The 16,553-nt window shown below is 42.6% G+C and overlaps 1 protein-coding gene and 1 long non-coding RNA gene across 2 annotated transcripts in view; one reads left to right on the plus strand and one right to left on the minus strand.

Moving 5' to 3' along the window:
* LOC137321700 (uncharacterized) overlaps nucleotides 1-6,588 on the minus strand; it is a 30,311-nt gene extending 23,723 nt beyond the window's left edge. The window contains exon 1 of the long non-coding RNA XR_010962887.1: nucleotides 6,360-6,588. This is a non-coding gene — a long non-coding RNA (uncharacterized lncRNA). The remainder of the gene's footprint in view (nucleotides 1-6,359) is intronic.
* taf1b (TATA box binding protein (Tbp)-associated factor, RNA polymerase I, B) overlaps nucleotides 6,387-16,553 on the plus strand; it is a 96,793-nt gene continuing 86,626 nt past the window's right edge. Inside the window, exons 1-2 of the mRNA XM_067984257.1 lie at nucleotides 6,387-6,476; nucleotides 11,080-11,178. Of these exons, the coding sequence (XP_067840358.1) occupies nucleotides 6,459-6,476; nucleotides 11,080-11,178 (117 nt within the window). The 5' untranslated portion in view covers nucleotides 6,387-6,458. The remainder of the gene's footprint in view (nucleotides 6,477-11,079; nucleotides 11,179-16,553) is intronic.

Genomic DNA, 16,553 nt, shown 5'->3' on the forward strand with positions numbered 1-16,553 from the left:
TTAAATCTATGCCCCCTCGTTATAGACTCCCCTACCTTTGGGAAAAGATTTTGACGATCTACCTTATCTATGCCCCTCATTATTTTATAGACTTCTATAAGATCACCCCTCAACCTCCTACTCTCCAGGGAAAAAAGTCTCAGTCTATCCAACCTCTCTCTATAAGTCAAACCATCAAGTCCCGGTAGCATCCTAGTAAATCTTTTCTGCACTCTTTCTAGTTTAATAATATCCTTTCTATAATAGGGTGACCAGAACTGTACACAGTATTCCAAGTGTGGCCTCACCAATGTCTTGTACAACTTCAACAAGACATCCCAACTCCTGTATTCAATGTTCTGACCAATGAAACCAAGCAAGCTGAATGCCTTCTTCACCACCCTATCCACCTGTGACTCCACTTTCAAGGAGCTATGAATCTGTACTCCTAGATCTCTTTGTTCTATAACTCTCCCCAACGCCCTACCATTAACGGAGTAGGTCCTGGCCCGATTCGATCTACCAAAATGCATCACCTCACATTTATCTAAATTAAACTCCGTCTGCCATTCATCGGCCCACTGGCCCAATTTATCAAGATCCCGTTGCAATCCTAGATAACCTTCTTCACTGTCCACAATGCCACCAATCTTGGTGTCATCTGCAAACTTACTAACCATGCCTCCTAAATTCTCATCCAAATCATTAATATAAATAACAAATAACAGCAGACCCAGCACCGATCCCTGAGGCACACCGCTGGTCACAGGCCTCCAGTTTGAAAAACAACCCTCTACAACCACCCTCTGTCTTCTGTCGTCAATCCAATTTTGTATCCAATTGGCTACCTCACCTTGGATCCCGTGAGATTTAACCTTATGTAACAACCTACCATGCGGTACCTTGTCAAAGGCTTTGCTGAAGTCCATGTAGACCACGTCTACTGCACAGCCCTCATCTATCTTCTTGGTTACCCCTTCAAAAAACTCAATCAAATTTGTGAGACATGATTTTCCTCTCACAAAACCATGCTGACTGTTCCTAATCAGTGCCTGTAGATCCTGTCTCTCAGAATACCCTCTAACAACTTACCCACTACAGATGTCAGGCTCACCGGTCTGTAGTTCCCAGGCTTTTCCCTGCCGCCCTCTTAAACAAAGGCACAACATTTGCTACCCTCCAATCTTCAGGCACCTCACCTGTAGCGGTGGATGATTCAAATATCTCTGCTAGGGGACCCGCAATTTCCTCCCTAACCTCCCATAACGTCCTGGGATACATTTAATCAGGTCCCGGAGATTTATCTACCTTGATGCGTGTTAAGACTTCCAGCACCTCCCTCTCTGTAATATGTACACTCCTCAAGACATCACTATTTATTTCCCCAAGTTCCCTAACATCCATGCCTTTCTCAACCGTAAATATCGATGTGAAATATTCATTTAGGATCTCACCCATCTCTTGAGGTTCCGCACATAGATGACCTTGTTGATCCTTAAGAGGCCCTACTCTCTCCCTAGTTACTCTTTTGCACTTTGCAAGTGTCTGAGAGTGTGTCTGCCTCTTTAACATGTGCAAGACTTTCAGCAGGAGCAGTGTCAGTTCCGGAGGCAGAGCCTTGTAAAACATAACTGTGCAGATGTCGCGCCTTTACTGATGATGTTGTTTTGACACTTCAATTTTCCTTCACTGTTGTTGGGGTCCAGTGACTATGCTTTCTCCTGGGAGAGCTGGGAAAGGAGGAGGTTGGCAAGGTGGTATGTTGCCTAAAAACTCTGAAGTGCATAGTGAGGCACAGAAGTCTGCAAATTCCTTATTGATCTCACTAGGGCCTAAGATTAGCTTGCCCTCTGCATAGTTCTGTCCTTTGTAAACAATTTTACAACACCAAGTTATAGTCCAGCAATTTTATTTTAAATTCACAAGCTTTCCAGTTCTGTCCTGTGCTTGTTGTCACAGGGTGTCTACTAGGAGCTTTCCCATTTTGTCTCTTTGCTCATAATATTTTGCTTTGCTGTGTTGGTGAAGCTCTTCCACTCCCACTGATAATAGACTGTTTAGCTTAACTCGAGTCTGAATCAGGGCTCATTCATTGCTCTGCGGTTGGTGCCTTTTTTGTTGGGCTTCTAGTACCGTATTCTTTGCTCCAAGCCTCTTTGGCTGTACAGTACTAATATAGCCACAAGGACCGCTTTGGTAGTTTCCCAGAGTAGTACAGGGAACCCTTCTCCATTTTGCTTGTACAGTTAGGTCCACAGAAATTCTATGGTGCTGAGGGGTGTGGGATTTAGGCAATCGAACCAAGGATGGGTGATATGTTAGTGAGGTAGAGATGGAGGGGAATTAAAAGCGTGGCCTTATCTGGCAGATCTTGATTTGGGCAGGGGTCTGCTTTTGGAGAAAGTAGTTGATTCCGGTCAGAAAGATCATCCTGTACTTGATGCCTTGGTTGTGGAGGGCAAGCTCGATATTTTCAAAAGGCCTTATGTTTCTGCAGGAGCTCTGGGGACAGATCCACGAAGATTGGGACATGGTGGCTCTGGAATTTTAGTTCATCCTCGATCCTGGCCTAGGTGATTATTATCTCCTTGCTCTGAAAGTTATTGACTCATAAAACAAAGGCCTTGGGTGATGTAGGTCTGTGAGCATGGGTGCTAGGATTCAGTGGGGACGTTTGAATGTCAGGCCCAATTTAAATCCAGATCTAGGAGTGATCTTAGTGTCTCCTGGAAGAGGTGATTGACCTATTCCTCAACAGTTTTTCAGGGCTACAGAAGATCTGGGTATTATTGAAATGTCCCCAGTTGTCAGTCATCTACTTTTGTAGCCATTTCTCAGTCTCTTTCCAGTCAGCTGTCATTTGGGCTTGCATTGCTGTAGTCTTATCATCACCTTTGACAATCCAGTTTTCTACCCAGCCATTTTTGCGAAGAGCTCAAGAATTTCCACGTAGATGGTCGGATTGTCACCAGCGTTCTCTCTGAGCCACTGGATTTCCTCCATTAGGCTCGACAGCTAGTTGTGACTGGGATTTTCATTCACTTTAAGAGTCCTGCCCTGGTTTGTCGCAGTGGTTGATGTTCCCCAGGAGGTTGTGCCACAACAACGGCTTCCAGGGTACCAGTCTAATACTGTATTTTGGTGCGGAGCTGTTAATTATTACTGGGGGACTCTTTGTGCTGGTTCTAACCCTGATCCAAGGTGTGCTGTTTTCGCGAACTAGGGCTTGATCCTCAATGGGCAGTGTTGGGGATTTTAGGTTGTGTTGCTGTAGTGGGTAAACTGGACCTCCAACTCTTGAGGGAATTGGTTGGTCTAGGTTGAGTATGCTGGTGTCTGGGTCTGTGGAATGGAAGCGGGTGAAGTAGTCTGTAGGAGGAGGTGTACATCCAGATTCTGGGTCTGACAAGGAGAGAGGCACAAACATTTCAGACTTTTCTGTTGACTTGGAAGGGGTAGTCTGCAGCTCACTTTGATGTTCAATTACGAGAACTACTGGAAGGATCTTCAGAGATGAGCATCTTTCAAATCTTGTGCCCACTTTTCCAGCTGGGGAGGTTCTTGTAATATGCCGGATTAGCAGAATGAATGATGGGTCAGCAGGTTTAGTGAGTGTTATAGTCAGTGCTCCTGCTTGTCTTGAAGTCAGCCATGTGTGTGGTATGGTAATAGGGCGGGAAACAAATGATCAGCTGATGATGAATCAGATGATCCTGTTGGCTGTTGCATTGGATGTATCAGTGGATTGGAGATTTCATGCTCAACTCTTTCGTAGATGCAGGACTTGTAGCAGAGCCTAGAAAGAACATCTTCAGTGGAGTTCTTAGGCAAGGAAGCCAGGTGAGGTGAGGGGCAGCGTTCAGATATTGGGGAGGGTATTTCCGGCTTTTTGCTGCTTTCCTGAGAGGCATGTTGTAGAGAAGACGTGTCTTTTTACTTTTGACTGGTTTGCTGGGAGATCCAGAGCTCTCATTTTAGGCAGCTTGTTGACCATAAAGTCACTGGCAGTCCCAGGATGATTCTGAAAGATGTGATAAAGGAACTAACTATATAAATGCAAGTTGCTTTTTTCTGACACACTTGAATGGAGAGACTGCATATAAACAACAGTTCTTGCTTTTGTTTCTTTTACTTCCCCTTGTTGGAAAGGATCAATAGTTTTACATTTGATTTTACTCACGGATAGCCTGACCTCTACAACGTTCTCTTACTCTTGAGTGAGAGGAAACACGTGAAAAAGTGAAGACAAATGGTGCAACATTGTCCTGGCCAACATTTACCCTCAATGTTACTAAAACAGATAATCTGGACATTTATCTCATTGTTGTTTGTGGCACCTTGCTGTGTCCAAATTGGCTGCCATGTTTCCTTATATTACAACAGTGACTACACTTCAAAATTACTTCATTGGCTGTGAAAGGTGCTAAATAAATGCAAGATGTTAAAAAAGAGGACAAAATAAAGGAGGAAAAAAATTATTAATAGCAGTTCGGTCGGGCATAGATGGACTCAGTTTCAGCTCTACCTTTACAGTAATACAAATAGGATTTGTACAAATGTATTTTCATTGCTATGAAGTTGAGGAAGGCATACAAGAAGTACTGCACACTGGTCTCACAATGTTAGTGTAATAAGCATTGGAAACAGATGTAAATAGTTCTTTTCGATGGTAATGATGATACAACAGGCTATCAGAGTTTATTTTTAACTTCATAAGTTGACCTTTTTTGGAGGGGCTTTGCAACACTTGTTTTTGTATTATAGCCACTTCCTTCTGGTGTGAAGCTACCTGTTCCAGATGATTTCTGATTGATGATCAGATGTAAGCACTGCTTTCTGAAGTTATCAGGAAATACAACTTTGTTGCTCTATCCATAACTGAAGAAATCAGTGGTTTGGAGCAACCGCATCATTGTTAACAGGACAGTAAAAGTGTGGAAAAGGCATTAATTTGATAATATGGTAATTTGTCAGTTAGATAATTTGCTAATGCAAGATTTTGATACTGTTATGATAACAAAAGTAAAGAATGTGAAAAGGGCCCTTCTATCCATCGGAGCGTATACCCTAACTCTCCTATTTCAGTATCCAATTGCACCTTATTGATCAAGTTTAAGGACTCTTAGGAGTGAGATTTATGATCAAAAAGGATGAGACTGATCACAAACCTACATAAGTATATAGAGCTTGTTTAATTTTTAAGGCTGAGAAACATTAAAGTACACTACCTTTTCAAACCTGAAATGCCTAATATTTTTGATAGTACTACTCTGCCTGGCAGATTATTCCAAACACACCACTATTTGAGCAAAGAAGCTCTTCCTATGATCTAATTTAAATTTATTTCTTCTGATACTTTCCTGGCTTACTTTAAGATAATATTCCAGGTTTACCGTATCTAAACCATTAAATATTTTATATACCTTGATGAGGTCTCATTTAACTGACTTTCTTCGGTGAAAGTGGTTGAACTTCTCTAATCCTTCTTCGTAGCTCATCCTATCTATTAATGTTTTTCCCTGCACCCTCTACAGTGCACTTCCATGTTCAGTAACATGCCGAGCCGAATTGACCATGCTGTTCCAAATCTACTCTGACCAGTATGTTGTAAAGCTTTAGCTTATTCGCTGTAGCCTTGTACATAACCGTTCTGGGTATATATTCCAGCATTCTTTTAATTTTTAATAGCTTTGTCATATTGTCTAGACATTGAAAGTGACATGATTACTATTCTCCCATGGTCTCTTTCTAAGTCTCCTTGATCTAATTTATTTTCATTTATTGTATAATTATCTTTGAATATTACATCTTCAACAGTATGCAATCCTTTATATTTATCAGTGTTAAATGTCAGTTGCAATTTTTCTATTTGGGTAAAGTTCCTTCTGAATTCCCTAATAGGTTAATTAGCGACTATCTTATATTTACGGCCCTTAGTTTTGGCCTTACCCGCAAGTGGAAACATTTTCTCTACATCTATCCCATCAAACCCTTTCATAATCTTAAAGACCTCTATCAGGTCACCTCTCAGCCTTCTCTACTAGAAAAAAGAGCCCCAGCCTGTTCAGCCTTTCCTGATAAGTATATCCTCTCAGTTCTGGTATCATCCTGGTGAATCTTTTTTGCACTTTCTCCAGTGCCTCTACATCCTTTTCATAGGAGACCAAAACAGTGCACAATACTCCAAGTGTGGTCTATCCAAGGATCTATATAAGTTTAACATAACTTATTACAAACTCATTCAAACATATTGGCAGTGGACGTAAAAGAGTGAAATACATCAAAATAAATAACATTTATAAGCTAAATACAAGAGATTGGGCAACATTTCTCTTTTTTCCTGGAACATTTTAAAGTAGCATAAAATATATTGTCTTTACCGATGGGGGTTTCAGCGACGGACCGGAAGTCCACGCGGGGAAAGTGGTCCGGGTTCAGTTACTTAGCAACGGCCAGAAAGAGCGGGCCCGAGAGCAGAGATGGACGAGGAGGACACGGTGAGTGGGGGCCGCCGTGAGCCGATTCCTGCCGGTTAACCGACGGTTGCCGCAGCCGTTCTCCCGCTTCTTGTGCAGGCGGCACGCGTCCGCTAAGTGAACCGTACGTCACCCGGGTAACCGCCGCTCTCACCGAGCGGGGTGATGGGGCCCGTGTCACTCGGCTGCACTATACTTCAAATCCAAGGCTTAAAATTTTAAGTTATAAAACTTCAAGTAAACTTTTGAGAAAAGGCGAGTGGTGTCCCCGTCACAGGGAGCATGCAGTTCCTGTTTCCCCCATGACCTAGAGCGGTGCCCTTCTATCCCATCTTTATTATTGAGTATTATGCTCTGTGTACCTGTAACATGGAGCTGTGCATCTGTAATGTTGGTTTCATCACTTTTTTTAATACCCCTATGATTTTTCGCCTTTGTTTGCAGCAGTGACCAGGAGATTAATCTTTAAATCCTGGAGGGTTGGCAACCTTATGTGCATCTTCACCATTAAGTGGTGTCCTGGGCACCTGTAGCAATAGGCTGTGAACATTCTGTTCAGAGAATACATATGTGGAAAAAAAATCAAAGTATAATATCTTATTGCTGTCTGAATTTTTTTTTAATGAAGCTATAATTTTAACTGCTTCTAAAAAGATGGTCTTGTTGTAGGAGGATCTGTTTTTAGTGTTGCATTTAGATATGTTCCCAGTTTATGGGCACAAGATTTAACCTAACCTATGTCACATTTGGTGTGGTAAAAGTTAATTAAGGAAAACCTCTTAAGTCACTAATCAAACTAACTCTAGTGTGAGGGCATTAAAGGGTTGTGAGCTTCAATCTCTTAACGTCATTTGAACTTCACTGATGTCAATGGGGAGTTTCAGTTGAGGTAGACAAACCTGCAGGAGGGATAATTGTTGAAGCCTGTCATTTTTTTTTTATTCGTTGATGGGATGTGGGTGTTGCTGGCGAGGCTGGCATTTATTGCCCATCCCTAATTGCCCTTGAGAAGGGGGTGGTGAGCCGCCTTCTTGAACCGCTGCAGTCCATGTGGTGAAGGTTCTCCCACAGTGCTGTTAGGGAGGGAGTTCCAGGATTTTGACCCAGCGACGATGAAGGAATGGCGATATATTTCCAAGTCGGGCTGATGTGTGACTTGGAGGGGAACGTGCAGGTGGTGTTATTCCCATGTACCTGCTGCTCTTGTCCTTCTAGGTGGTAGAGGTCGTGGGTTCGGGAGGTGCTGTCGAAGAAGCCTTGGCGAGTTGCTGCAGTGCATCCTGTGGATGGTACACAATGCAGCCCCGGTGCGCTAGTGGTGAAGGGAGTGAATGTTTAGGGTGGTGGATGGGGTGCCGATCAAGTGGGCTGCTTTGTCCTGGATGGTGTCGAGCTTCTTGAGTTTTGTTGGAGCTGCACTCATCCAGGCAAGTGGAGAGTATTCCATCACACTCCTGACTTGTGCCTTGTAGATGGTGGAAGGGTTTTGGGGAGTCAGGAGGTGAGTCACTGGCTGAAGAATACCCAGCCTCTGACCTGCTCTCGTAGCCACAGTATTTATATGGCTGGTCCAGTTAAGTTTCTGGTCAATGGTGACCCCCCCGATGTTGATGGTGGGGGATTCGGCAATGGTAATGCCATTGAATGTCAAGGGGAGGTGATTCGACACTCTCTTGTTGGAGACGGTCATTGCCTGGCACTTGTCTGGCGCGAATGTTACTTGCCACTTATCAACCCAAGCCTGGATGTTGTCCAGGTCTTGCTGCATGCGGGCTCGGACTGCTTCATTATTTGAGGGGTTGCGAATGGAACTGAACACTGTGCAATCATCAGCGAACATCCCCATTTCTGACCTTATGATGGAGGGAAGGTCATTGATGAAGCAGCTGAAGATGGTTGGGCCTAGGACACTGCCCTGAGGAACTCCTGCAGCAATGTCCTGGGGCTGAGATGATTGGCCTCCAACAACCACTACCATCTTCCTTTGTGCTAGGTATGATTCCAGCCACTGAGAGTTTTCCCCCTGATTCCCCTTGACTTCAATTTTACTATGGCTCCTTGGTGCCACACTCGGTCAAGTGCTGCCTTGATGTCAAGGTCAGTCACTCTCACCTCACCTCTGGAATTCAGCTCTTTTGTCCATGTTTGGACCAAGGCTGTAATGAGGTCTGGAGCCAAGTGGTCCTAGCGGAACCCGAACTGAGCATCAGTGAGCAGGTTATTGGTGAGTAAGTGCCGCTTGATAGCACTGTCGACGACACCTTCCATCACTTTGCTGATGACTGAGAGTAGACTGATGGGGCGGTAATTGGCCGGATTGTATTTGTCCTGCTTTTTGTGGACAGGACATACCTGGGCAATTTTCCACATTGTCGGGTCGATGCCAGTGTTGTAGCTGTACTGGAACAGCTTGGCTAGACGCGCAGCTAGTTCTGGAGCACAAGTCTTCAGTACTTCAGCCAGGATGTTGTCTGGGCCCAAAGCCTTTGCTGTATCCAGTGCACTCAGCCGTTTCTTGATATCACATGGAGTGAATCGAATTGGCTGAAGACTGGCTTCTGTGATGGTGGGCATATTGGGAGGTGGCCGAGATGGATCATCCACTCGGCACTTCTGGCTGAAGATGGTTGCAAACGCTTCAGCCTTATCTTTTGCACTCACGTGCTGGACTCCGCCATCATTGAGGATGGGGATGTTTACAGAGCCTCCTCTTCCCGTTAATTGTTTAATTGTCCACCACCATTCACGACTGGATGTGGCAGGACTGCAGAGCTTTGATCTGATCCGTTGGTTGTAGAATCGCCTAGCTCTGTCTATAGCATGTTGCTTCCGCTGTTTAGCATGCATGTAGTCCTGAATTGTAGCTTCACCAGATTGGCACCTCATTTTTAGGTACGCCTGGTGCTGCTCCTGGCATGCTCTTCTACACTCCTCGTTGAACCAGGGTTGATCCCCTGGCTTTTTGGTAATGGTAGAGTGAGGAATATGCCGGGCCATCTGATAGTGGGAAGGCAGCAGTTGCAACTCAAAGAGAAAAATCTGATGGAAATTATCAAAATAAAATTGTTTCAATGGGATGGAGGGCGCAATAGTGTGTGCTGTAATTGTTCTAAATGTCCCTATGTTAGGGAGGGGAAAAATTCACTAGCAATGCCATGCCTGATTGTTGTACGATGATCCCACCTGGGAAGTGTGTATAACTGAACTTGGTTGTGATGCCTTGATAGTTGAATACCGAGTACACTAGATATTTTGGACATACAAGAAGAGTAACTGGTTGAGCCACAAGAAGGTATCTGTGGAATCATGTCCCGCAAGGAGTTAGTGCCTTCAGGAGAGGAGGGAAGAAAATTAGTGAGGGGAATAAAAGTGTTGTGCGGTATTACTGCTGATACATTTTCCTAATGTCAGTTTTTGTTTAAAATTCTGTGCATTCCAGATAATGTTTTTGAAGAGAGTTTGTTTTTCATTGTAATTTTCTTCCTGTATAGCTTTAAAATCTTTTCAACCTATTTTTGTCTTTTGCTTTTGTTGAAATTTAATTGGGCCAAAGAGAAAAAATAAATTATTTGGAAGGCTTCTGCTGATTTACAATCTGCTATACTAAAGGAGTTTCGGATTGCCTAAAGTGCTCAGAGTATGGAACCCACAGTGGTTTTGGTGCATATTGTAAATAACCTGGTTGTGTGTATGTGTTCTGGTGTCTTACTATTCTACTCAAATGTGCTTCTTGGTGGGCCAATCAATGAATGGGATTTACTGGGTTTTTGGAGATGTCCATTGACTGGATGGTTCAAATTAAAGAAATCTATGGAAATTAGTCTTTTTTTAAAAGAACAAATCAGGAACAAAACATTGTTTACTTAAGTTTTCTTTCTTCCCCCCCCCCCCCCCCCACCCCCACCCCCCCCCCCTCCCCTTCCTTGGTTCTTCCATACCATATGTCATTTTGTTTCTAGGGGGAGGCAACCAACTTGCCAGTCATCTAACAACAGTTCTGTTGAATTTGTTATAGAAAGGTCTGTGACCCTTGTAAAGGAAGTTCTGTTTCGCTGTCTGCCAGTCAGTCAGTCTTTATCTCCACTCCCACGTGACAAGGCCTCACTCTACACGTGCATCCTCCAGTAGCCTAGCTATGATTAAGAACTCATTGTGTGAGGGATTGTGGCTGGGATATTGTCTCTGGTGCAGTACAGAGGAGCACTATTTGAACTGTGTTGATGGCAACTTGGGTTTGATGTGTATTAGCATATTAATATTTTTGTTCCTTTTCAAATAGTTGCACTGCAGACCATTTTTAATCTGACAGCAATGAGGTGGCCTGCCGCTAGGTTTTTGGTAATGCTTTACGAGTTCGCTGGCTGTGACAGTAGCTTAAATTAACTTGCTCTGAATTCGAAAAATATATATTAATATATAATATACTGGGAACTTGCCATGTGCATGAACATGTCATGGCATTTTGAAGTATTTTAACTTCAATGTGAGGTAATATGACACAGTACCTTTTCCTCAACTTGGCTTCTTTAATCCCCTTTCCTAAAACAATAGAATCTTTGAATTTATGCTTCTGTTTCTTTCTTAGAAAGGGAATTGCTGAGATATATGTTTGTATCTTTTTCAGAGAGATTTCAGACAGCCATGCGAGCAATGTTCTGTGATTAACTGGGGGATCTCCGATGAAGGCAAGTTCTTTTGCAAGTCGTGCCATAATGTTATTGAGGTGAGTACAATAAGTGAAGGTTGCATGCTCAGCATTTTAAGTTATGTCTTCTCTTCACCATTGGGGAACAGACCAGGATACTGATGACAATAACTTAATTGCATTATAATTACATTTAAGATTATCTGGCAACCTGCACCAGTAAAATCCAGGACAAAAATAATTGTATAATTTTGAAAAGGCAAACTTCAAAGTCATCTGGATGAAACTAGAAGAAATTAGTTTTGAAATATATTGATAAAATATATCTGTTGAGCAAAAATGGAACACTTTCAAAACAATGGTGTTGAATAGGCATGATAAGTATGGGCATAAGGAAAATAAATGTATTTTGAAGAAATGATTATTTAATGTACATGAATGGGTCAATTAAAATGGGAAGAAGAAGGAATGCAAACCGAATAAAGCTACAGGGAAATGGAGAGGGCTCCAGGAGTAAGAATTTGCTAGAACAGTTCAAAGGGGTTTTAGCTGTACAAAGAGGACCCTTGCAATTATATTGCAATACTGAAGTTCTTCCAGTCTCATCTACAATGTCTTAAAATTCTTGATTTCATATTTGTCACGCCTATTTCCTGTTTATTTCATGATTAAGCATTACCAAATGTCACAAAAATATTACTAAAAGTGCTAAGGGCAATGCCTGTTCTGTTACGTTTAATAGTTAACACTAACACTTGCTAGTTTTAGTCCTTCCACCACTCTTGGCACTGGTGTAAGTCAGTGTTACTTAAAATTAAATTGTGGGCATAGGACAGGTTTAAGATAGTAAAAGATAACTTTAGGACTGATATCAGGAAGTTCTTCTCGCAGATTGTGATCAACACTTTCAGGCAGAGTGGTGGAAGCAAAAACCCTGGATGCATTAAAGGAACAACTGGATCCTGGGGTGGAGTGAGAATTTGGGTCTGCTGCAGGTATTGACTTGGGTTCAGTGGTGTCACTCGCTCCCTTAAATGATCCGGCTGTGGAAGTTGACTCTCACTGCCCTGTATCTGTTAGTGCGATAGCGGCACCTGGAAGTATAACAATGAAACTCCCTTGTGATCTAGACTGGATCTGTGTCTTAAGCACATGTACTCTTTTAATTTCTCTTGAAGGTGAACCAACTTAACACTAGGTGAGGTGTCATTTGATTCAGTTTGTAAGTGCTATATTCCGCGGTAGACCAAATAAAGAGAATACTGCATAATGATAGTCGCTTGGTACGAGTTCAACTTCTGTTCGTGTACTGTTATGAAAATAAAGAACATGTGTACTCTAGCCCACTTCAGTGGGGCCTTCACTTGTAAAAAGACAAACTGTGCCTGAGCAGGGCAGAGGTTTTAGCCTGTTGTCGTCTGACTGAATTCGGCCTTTCTGCTGCCTTAGTTGACTTAACTTGTAATCTTTGTTGATTCCTAAAAAGCCTCTCTCTCCGCAGAGATCAAAAGAGTTTGTCAGTACCAAGGTTCTAGATGTCTTCCTGAATGGCCAGACATTGCTAAGAAATCAGCCATTGTTTGGGATCTGAGCAAAACAACTGCCAATCGTTTGAATCACCCCTTGTCTGCCTAAGCATAGGGCTGTTTGGGAAACTACTCCTTTTCAGGCCAGTTTCTACCCAAAACATATGTTAAGACAGCTCATCTGGGTCCTACTTGTGTAAAAAAAAAAGGCCAAGAATTCCAAACTGTGATGGGGACTGTAGGGTACTTCAGGATAAATGACTTAATATAGGCTAAGTGGTCCTCCTCATCCACAATTATCTTGTGAAAGCTATATATTATTTCAATAACCATGTTTGCTGTTCAGATAAACAAACTTTTCTGCCTATTGCCTGCACCACTTCCTCCACCTCTACTGAACAGCCCTGTGTTTTCCCTGCTCCCTTCTACCTCTCGCTGACCCCACCCACCCCAAGCAACCACGCTTTGCCCCTTCCCTTCAAACACATCTTGCTGTCCCCACCCACCCTGTGTGCCGCATGCCACCTGTCTACTGCCTCTGAGTCTCAAGTGTCCTTGGCTTCCCCATCCCCCTTGTGGTACCTGCATTAACTCCTGCCCAAATGGTCATGTGTTTCATCCCCTAATGGCTCCACACTCGTCGTTCCTACCCAAAACACCAGTACCTTTGCCCCACTGTGCGCTCCTGCCATGTTGTACAGCTTTCGCCCACCAAGCACCTACACAGTACTTCCACAGTGCCTGTTCCTGACTTGTCTCTGACAAGAACCCATATTGCCATGTCACTGCACCTGTGACATCATTTACCAGGTGTTGGAGCATCTCCTTGCAAGGGTACGACTTGATGAGACAGCATTGGTATGGTGCCCAGAATGCGAATACTGATGCACTTTTGCCAAGAGTGAAGAGAACATGGTCTTTGCGAGCGAGCCCAAAGGCTGACACATTAGAGACCTACCCAGGGAGTGGGAGATATATTTTTCAGGATTTCAGACAGTGCTACTAGAATCATAGAATTATAGAAATTTACGACGTAGGAGGAGGCCATTCGGCCCATCATGTCTGTGCTGGCTGAAAAAGGGCCATCCAGCCTAATCCCACTTTCCAGGTCTGTAGCCTTGTAGGTTGTGGCACTTCAGGTGGACATCCAAGCACCTTTTAAATGCGATGAGGGTTTCTGCTTCTACCACCCTTCCAGGCAGTGAGTTTCAGACCCGGACCACACTCTGGGTGAAAACATTTTTCTTAAGCTCCCTAATCCTTCGACCAATTACTTGAAATCTAAGCCCCCTGAATATTGACCCCTCTGATAAGGGAAATAGGTCCTTCCTATCCACTCTATCTAGGCCTTGGCTAATAAAGGCAAGTATCCCGTATGCCTCCTTAACCACCTTATGTACCTGCCCTGCTACCTTCAGGGATCTATGGACATGCACTCCAAGGTCCCTCTGTTCCTCTACACCTCTCAGTATCCTCCCTTTTATTTTGAATTCCATTTGACACTTTTCTGCCCACCATTGATATCTTCCTGCAGTCGACAGCTTTCCTCCTCACTATCAACCACACAGCCAATTTTAGTATCATCTGCAAACTTCTTAATCATGCTTCCTACATTTAAGTCTAAATCATTGATATATACCACAAAAGGCATGAGACCTAGTACTGAGGCCTGTGAAACCCGACTGAAAACAGCCTTCCAGTCACAAAAACACCTGTTGACCATTACCTTTTGCTTCCTGTGACTGAGCCAATTGGCATGGGAGGGGTCCTTAATTTTTTTATCAATGAGCTTCCTATGTGGGACCTTATCGAATGCCTTTTCAAATTCTATATACACAATATTCACTGCACTTCCTTATCACTACAGAACTTTATTTCATCAAAGTACTCTTATTAAATTTGTCACACATAGCTTGCCTTTTATAAATCTGAGTTTGTTGCCCTAAATTAACTTTCATCTTTCTAAGTGAGTATTCTTATCCCGTATTATGATCTTTAGAAACGTACCCACTACCAATGTTTGGGTGACTGGTCAATGGTTACTCAATTTATTAATTTCTCTCCTCTTGAACAAAGGTGTTACGTTACCCTCCAGTCCTGTGGCGCAACTTCCATATCAAAGGATGTTTGGAAAAATTGTGGTCAGAGCCTCTGCTATTTCCTTTCTGATGCCACTCAGCATTCCAGGATGCTGTGCCCAGTGTTTTTTCCATCAACTTTTTAAATACCACCTCATTTATAGATATACTATCTAATTGTTCGACATCCCCCCCCCCCCCCCACCATGTGCCTTTTCATGCCCATTAACGCACTCTGAAAACTATGGGCAAGGGCTCATTTAGTATCTACAATTCATTGGTTTCCCTCAAGAGAAGATTAGCTTTTTTGTCTCCAATCGGCAAGACTTTGTCCTTGAAGGCCAGCTTAAACGGAGCTCCACCTTATCGTTAGTATAACTAATTGTGCACTGTATAGTATAATGCTGCTGTCCTTATAAAATGGCATAGCTGATTTAGTATGAGCAATGCCATGGAAGATCTTCAAGTAATAGTAACAGAGAGGGGTTAGAACTATAATTAAATAAGATAGTCATTGAAATAATAAATATGGGGACTAAAGGCTTTTTGGAAGTTAATGGTATATAATCTGTGATGCTGAAAGCCAGGGAGTAAATTTGAATGTTGTCAGGATAATTTTGCTAAATACTGGTGAAGTTCTGCAGGTAATCATAGTGCCGATATTTATAAAGGTCAACAATTTGATCCAGGCAACTGTAGACCCATAACCTAACATCAATAATGGGTAAAATAATGGACTTGTGCTAAGGAGCAAGCTGAAGGAATGCCTGTTAAGTACTGTAATGCAAAGCAGCCAGCACGGCCTTGGAAGGAGAAGACACTGACAAATCTCCTTTGCGCCCTTTACAGATAAAATAAATAATTGTACACCACATAACATTGTTAAAAGCTTTTTGAAAGTCTAAATAAACATAATTCCATGTGAAACACTTCTAATTAAATTAAAAGCTACAAGAATTGAGGTTAAAACAAGGGACTGAATAAGAAACTGCTTTGAAAACAGGAAAAATAACACTTGTGAGAGATATAATGTCAGACTGGAGTCTGTAACTTCCTACAACCCTCCGAGATCTCTGCGCTCCTCCAATTCCTGCCTTTTGTGCATCCCCGATTTTAATTGCTCCACCATTGGCAGCCGTGCCTTCACCTGCCTAGGCCCTAAGCTCTGGAATTCCCTCCTTAAACCTCTCCACCTCCTCCTTTTAAGGTGCTCCTTAAAACCTACCTCTTTTGACCAAGTTTTTGGTCACCTGTTCTAATATTTCCTTATGTGGCTTGGTGTCAAATTTTGTTTGAAAATCGCTCCTGTGATTCGCCTTGGGACGTTTTACTACGTTAAAGGCGCTATATAAACGCAAGTTGTTGTTAAATGGAGTCCCCTAGGGTTAGCATTTGCACTTCGTTTCTAATACACACAGATAACACAGATGCTGAAACCAACTGTAAGCTGTTCAAAGTTGCAGATAAAAATATAAGGAAAGCAGCAGAGATATAGGATTGCAAAAAGATTTGGTTCAGTTATACAACTGGGCAGATACATAGCAAATGAAATTTAACTCTGATAAATACAAATTATTTCACAGATTAAAAATCTGGGGCATAATGAATCAAATTGAATTAGCACAGGGGACTTGAAAAGAGACTTGGGAGTATTAGTGGCCACGTCATTTTCAATTTCCAGATAATGTACTAAATCAATTAAAGAAGCTAATAGGATGTTAGAGTATATTAATCAGATCATTAGAATACAAGCCTACATTGGTCATCCTAAAGTCTTAGAATGCACTGGCCAGCCCTCACTTAGAATACTGTGTTCAGATTTTGTCATAATGCTACCGAAAGACATAGT

Source organism: Heptranchias perlo, chromosome 5 (genome assembly GCF_035084215.1).
Source record: "Heptranchias perlo isolate sHepPer1 chromosome 5, sHepPer1.hap1, whole genome shotgun sequence".
Taxonomy (NCBI): Eukaryota; Metazoa; Chordata; class Chondrichthyes; order Hexanchiformes; family Hexanchidae; genus Heptranchias; species Heptranchias perlo.